Source organism: Primulina huaijiensis, chromosome 12 (assembly GCF_012295235.1).
Source record: "Primulina huaijiensis isolate GDHJ02 chromosome 12, ASM1229523v2, whole genome shotgun sequence".
Lineage (NCBI taxonomy): Eukaryota > Viridiplantae > Streptophyta > Magnoliopsida > Lamiales > Gesneriaceae > Primulina > Primulina huaijiensis.
In genome coordinates this window covers 5755341-5761433 of record NC_133317.1, presented here as the reverse complement: position 1 = coordinate 5761433, position 6093 = coordinate 5755341, and the positions used below count along the sequence as shown (strand labels likewise).

At 34.9% G+C, this 6093-nt stretch overlaps 1 protein-coding gene across 1 annotated transcript; it reads left to right on the top strand.

The window, feature by feature from the left end:
* Window positions 1–1500: 1500 nt before the first annotated feature.
* LOC140989816 (actin-related protein 3-like) lies at window positions 1501–6093 on the top strand. Its single transcript, XM_073459244.1, has 8 exons — window positions 1501–2019; window positions 2197–2662; window positions 3836–3982; window positions 4559–4651; window positions 4897–5016; window positions 5206–5316; window positions 5430–5654; window positions 5775–6093. Exons 1-8 carry the CDS (start codon window positions 1970–1972, stop codon window positions 5853–5855), a joined length of 1293 nt encoding a protein of 430 aa, XP_073315345.1. The 5' UTR covers window positions 1501–1969; the 3' UTR covers window positions 5856–6093.

The following is a 6093-nucleotide window of genomic DNA, read 5'->3' as shown; positions in this document are numbered from 1 at the left end:
AAAAAATATATTGATTTAAGTTTAAAATTATGTATATAAACATAAAAAAATATTTACCAAAATTTAAAAACTAACTATATACATATATTCAAAATATTAATTATAGTTATATATATATTTAAAATAAAACATAAATTATATTACTACTAAAATAATAATTTTAGCAAAATCCAAATAATTGTGTATATGTATAACAAAATATTAAATCTAATATTTAAAAAATTAATTTTAAAATAAATTGGAAAACCGGTTCAACCGGTTGAACATGTTTACCAGTTCTTATCAGTTCGATCGATTTGCCTGCTAAATTATTTTTATGGTGTTTCAAACCGGATATGTGATCGATTCTCGATCGAATCGTGCGATCCTAAAAAAACTTAACAAGTTTCAATGGATGTTTAACTCTTATTGTAATTGTATTTTTAAAAAATTAGATTTCTTTTTATATTAATATTTAATGCTACATCATAGTAAAGTGTAATGTGAAATAGTAAATTTGGAATGTCTAGGGTGTAATATAGTCGAGTCGAATTCAAATATCATACTATTCGAGTTTGACTCGAAAAAAATTAAAATTCTTGAACTCAAGTTCGACTTGACTATTAATTTTCAAATTCAAGCTCGAATCGATAACGTATCGAGTTACTCGATTTCAATTTAATTTTAATTAAATAATTATAATAAATACACACACATATAATGTATTGAGTTACTCGATTTTGATTTAATTTTAATCTTAATTTTAAATAAATAATTATAATAAATATATATACAAACACACACACACATACACATATGTGTGTGTATATAATCGAGTAGTTCGCGAGATACTCGAACAGACGCATTATATACTCATGCTCGAGCTACTCGAACTCGATTTTTGACCAAAATTGAGTCGTTTGTGCCTTTAAGCATTCCACCCGCGCACATAAGTTAACTTTTATTGCTTAGTAAATTCATGTGTAAAATGTAAGGTTTGAAGTTGATGTTTGCATTTTATTTGTTTTTCTTTGTTTATTTAAACGATATTATAATGCGGCATAACATTGTAGTTGAGGAAAAGAATGATCGTGTATTTAAAAGATCCTAAAATTTTATAATATGATTTATATTTTACACTTTTCAGACATAACTATACATTATATATATATGTATATATATCCATATCAAACTATTTTTAAAAAACACATCAAATTCTTTAAATTTCTCTATATTGCAATTGTTATGAGTTCATACAAAATATTAAAGATTTCAAACTTTGATTTTCAATCTAAAAAACCCAAAAACTGAACTGAAATTTTTTTTTTACACAAAAACTCTTGTAGACGATCTCACGGATCAATTTCGTTGGTCGAATATCTTATTTGGATCATTCATGAAAAATTGACTTGTCTCATAAATAAAAATTCTTCAGATCGTCTCACAATAAAATTTTTTTTTTTCCCACAAACACGTGCACCAATAAATGAGAAAATTCTCCACCCACCTTAACTTGACGTCTACCCCACTTGACGTCAGATTCAGATCCATTTCCATTTCCCCGACACCGACTCCTTAGAGCCGACACCACACTTTTGCACTCCGCCGTTTCTTTGTCCTGCCCCGACCCACACCAACAAAAGAGACAAAGATTTCGATAAACACCACCATAACCGACATAAGTCTTGTTCTGTTGTCTCGACTTTTCCCAGAAAAGAGAGCCCCGGAAATCATTGCCATCGTTCTTTTTCACGCAGCAGGGATCATCACCATCGATTTTTCAAGCTGTTGAATAAGCGGACACTGCTGACTCCGATTGGTTATGTGAAGGCGGAGGTGATATTTGGATGATTTGCCAGCGGCGGTTATTGGATTGTTTCGTGATGACATGGACGATATAAAGCCGTCGTTGGTATCTCAACGACCATGATCGCCGGTTTCCTTAAATCCCTTCAGAGAACTCGGCAACATATTCTTTTTTCTGTATCGCATGGACCCTTTCACCAGTCGCCCGGCTGTAGTAATCGATAATGGAACTGGGTACTTAGTCAAAATTTCATTGTTCTTTTCATTCTTCATGCTACGTCAGTTAAAAGTGTTTGATGAAATGCCCCGATTATTAAGCTGATTTTTCTTCAATTGGCTATACTTGTTCATTTTCAGATGGGTTGCTTAAAGATTGAACTTTTTTTTTCTTTTTCTTTTGTTTTATTCCAGGTATTCGAAAATGGGTTTTGCTGGAAATGTAGAGCCAAGTTTTATACTTCCTACCGTAGTTGCAGTAAACGAGTCATTTCTCAACCAGCCTCGAGCTACTTCTTCTAAGGGAAGCAATTGGTTGGCGCAGCATAGTGCTGGTGTGATGGCGGATCTGGATTTTAATATAGGAGACGAAGCGTTTTTTAGATCTAAATCTAATAGCATTTATAACTTGAGCTATCCTATCAAGAACGGTCAGGTGGATAATTGGGACGCAATGGAGAGATTCTGGCAGCAATGTATATTCAACTATTTGCGCTGCAATCCGGAAGATCACTACTTCTTGTTAGCAGAGAGTCCGTTGACAGCTCCGGAGAGTCGAGAGTATACTGGGGAAATCATGTTTGAGACATTTAATGTTCCAGGGCTGTATATCGCTGTGCAGCCAGTGCTTGCTTTGGCTGCTGGATACACAACATCGAAGGTCAGGATTCATTTTGGTTGCTTAGGAATGATAAAATCAATCTTTTTTCTTTCGGATTGTTTTTTGTGATTTTTGATAATCCGGTTGTTTGGAGAATTGAGTCATAAAACTTACAGATAAAGAATTTACGCAAAAAATTGTGATAAGTGGTCTAAAGAGCTACGGAGTTTTTATTTGACAAATTGTCATAAAAGTTGTTTCCAATCGAATTGTGTTAACATGCATATAGATAGCTGTTAATATGAATGGATTCTTTGTATTTGCTATCTGGCTGGACATTTTGCTCTGAGAGCTGGCTCCTTTTCTAAAAGGATACCGGCTCTTCTGATCTTGTGTATAAGCTATGAATACTCTGTCAGTTATCATTCACAAAAGTATTGACATGGGCCACATTTGAATAGAAGATTATTTTTTGTACATTTGGATGATGAACAGATGAAGTGATATGAAGCCTGTGATTTGTTAATTTTTTTGGTAGAATTGAAGCTAGATATACAGAAAATAGATAGCAATCAAACATGGAAGGAAAATAAAGTTTGAGAAAAAGTATACTGTCCAAGAAAGGGTTACTGTTGCAACAACTTTGGGCATTTATCTGGTGTATTGTCGAAATTATTCTTTTGAGGGTAAATTATGAATTGTGTGTTGATTTCTGGATGATCACATGATTTGTTTGAGGGTTAATTATGGCTTGCGGGTTAACTTATGGATGATCCTCTTCTTCTTTTAGTTTTCTGATGTAGAAAAATACTGTTAACTCCATATTGTGTGCACAACTAATCAAATCTGGTGCCACGTCAAGAATTGCCATTGGGTGGGGACGTTGAGGATTTTATTTTGCTAAAAAATTTTTTTCTGTAGTATTTCTACTGTGGAAAGGTTATTTGAAAATACTCTGCTGTTCACTTAATTTGAAGTTTTATACTTTCTTTGGACTTCAAAAAAATTTATATCATCCGATTCAGATACTAAAAAAATCAGAGCTCATGTTTCTAATCTGCATGCTGCATTTACACTTCTCTCTGTCTCTCTCTCCATGCAATATTTAGTTGTAGCTCTCAGTGGCATAGAATATGATGAGCAGAAGGAAAATTTTTTTTGTTAAAACTGTGGCTTTCCCTAATACAGTAATGAATAGTTGCCTACTTAATCTTCTTAAACATTTTTTCTTAGTGTGAGATGACAGGAGTTGTAGTGGATGTGGGAGATGGGGCAACTCATGTTGTACCAGTTGCCGATGGTTATGTTATTGGGAGCAGCATCAAGTCGATTCCAATTTCAGGAAAAGATGTCACTCTTTTTGTTCAGCAGCTCATGCGAGTATGGCTTCTTGATCATTCATGTCTTGCAGTAATATTATTGATAGTATATCCATTGATTTTCTGAATAAGATTTCTTTGAAATTTTGAAGAAGAGGAAATTGTTTTTATTGTCGAGGTTTGCATTCTTTTCCTTTTCCTTACGGTAACTGCCTTTTACCATGCTGGTCTGATAATTGCTTTGCTGCCTCATCTTTCAACTTAGCTTTCTATGAATGCAGTGATCACAACTGTCATGGTTGCTTCCCCATAATTAATAAGCTTTATAAAGAGTGATCTCAGATGGCAAGCAGGAAGAAATCCTCATCATGATTTAAAATCTGTCCTCTTTTCTGTTTGTTCTTTATTCATGGTCTCCAAAGAACATCTGGGATTCAGTTTTTCCTCAATTTCATTGAAAATTATGCGGTGAAAAAGGTTTTTTCGAGGAACAAAATTTTGATGCTTTATTTTTGTTGCTGTTTTGTTGAATCTTGAGAGATGAATTGCTTACCCTCAAGGTGAAGTCTAGTGAACCATTTTCATTCTGTGATTCCTGTACTGTTTCTGTCATTTCTCCTGATGTAGTTTCATCTAGGAAAGAGGAGAACATGTTCCACCTGAGGAGTCCTTCGAAGTAGCCCGGAAGGTGAAGGAAATGCATTGCTACACATCTTCGGACATTGTCAAGGTGTAGTCTGTACTATGATAGTATTCAGAATGGATCAAATTTTCGATTTATTGTACAATATTTGCAATTGCCAAGAAATTACACAACACGGAGACATTCATTTCTTATTCAGGCATTAATGGATGGATGATATTGTAAAAAAACTAACCTAAACTTGCATGTTTTGACTTATATTTTTATAGTTTATATCTTTCAGTGACATTCCAAAATTGTTATTAACTGGTCTTTGGTTTTGATAAATTCAGGAGTTCAATAAGCATGACAAAGAGCCGGCAAAATACATTAAGCAGTGGAGAGGTACTAAGCCAAAGACAGGGGCTCCATATTCTTGTGACATAGGCTATGAGCGGTTCCTTGGCCCTGAGGTTTACTTTATTCACTCAATTTAAGCTTGACTACATTAGATACAATTATGATATGTCACAGAATGTCGCAATTTCCTTAAAACGTTTCTGAATAGGATGGCTCACGCTTTGCATCACGGAACATCATTTTTAGAATTCCACGTATTCGGCAGCCTATCATCTGATGGTTTGTTTGGCTTTTGTTTGCAGATCTTCTTCAATCCTGAAATTTATAGCAGTGATTTCACTTCCCCTTTACCCGATGTTATAGACAAATGCATTCAATCAGCACCAATTGATACAAGAAGAGCCTTGTACAAGGTGCCAAGAATTATTTGATCAAATTCTATTGTGTTTTCTATTTTTGATCTGTGCTGCCTTTCTCAATTTCATTGCTTCTGGGGATTCTAGAAGTTGTTTTCATGATATTGCAGAATGTTGTATTATCCGGTGGATCAACCATGTTTAAAGACTTCCACAGAAGGTTGCAACGGGACCTAAAAAAGATTGTCGACGCCCGAGTTCAGGCATCAGATGCTCGACTTGGTGGAGAAGTAAAGGCCAAACCCGTGGAAGTAAATGTCACCAGCCATCCTATCCAGAGATGTGCAGTTTGGTTTGGAGGCTCAGTACTTGCCTCGACTTCTGAGTTTTTCACGGTAAATTTTATTTTCCCATATGGCGTGCAATGCTAAATTCTGTTGAGCTAGATTTGGTCACAAATTTTCTGTCTTTTGTCAATATGAACGTTGAAAAATTGCTCGTTTTGCTTGACTCAGGCATGCCACACTAAAGCAGAGTACGAGGAACATGGAGCGAGCATATGCCGATCAAATCCTGTATTCAAAGGAATGTATTGACATTAAGACAAACCGAACTCGAAAATATCAAAGGCATTTTTCACTATGGCTGGGAATTTGGACCGTCACGGGTCTTGTTGTATCACACCATCTTGTTCCGTGGTTTTATTTTTGAAAGTCCTGCTGCCAAATGTGCTTAATTTTCATCTCTCTCACGGGTTGGGGACCAGGAAGCAATGTACTATACGTTTTCAGTCTATAGTGTAACAAATGGAGGTTTTCTTGTATTCTTTTCAAA

Excerpts from the sequence above, each read along its gene's own strand:
- LOC140989816 (XM_073459244.1), top strand. The coding sequence starts at position 1,970 with ATGGACCCTTTCACCAGTCGCCCGGCTGTAGTAATCGATAATGGAACT. Across the intron at positions 2,020-2,196 it reads GTAATCGATAATGGAACTGG|GTATTCGAAAATGGGTTTTG; the intron begins GTACTTAGTCAA and ends GTTTTATTCCAG. Across the intron at positions 3,983-4,558 it reads TTGTTCAGCAGCTCATGCGA|GAAAGAGGAGAACATGTTCC; the intron begins GTATGGCTTCTT and ends AGTTTCATCTAG.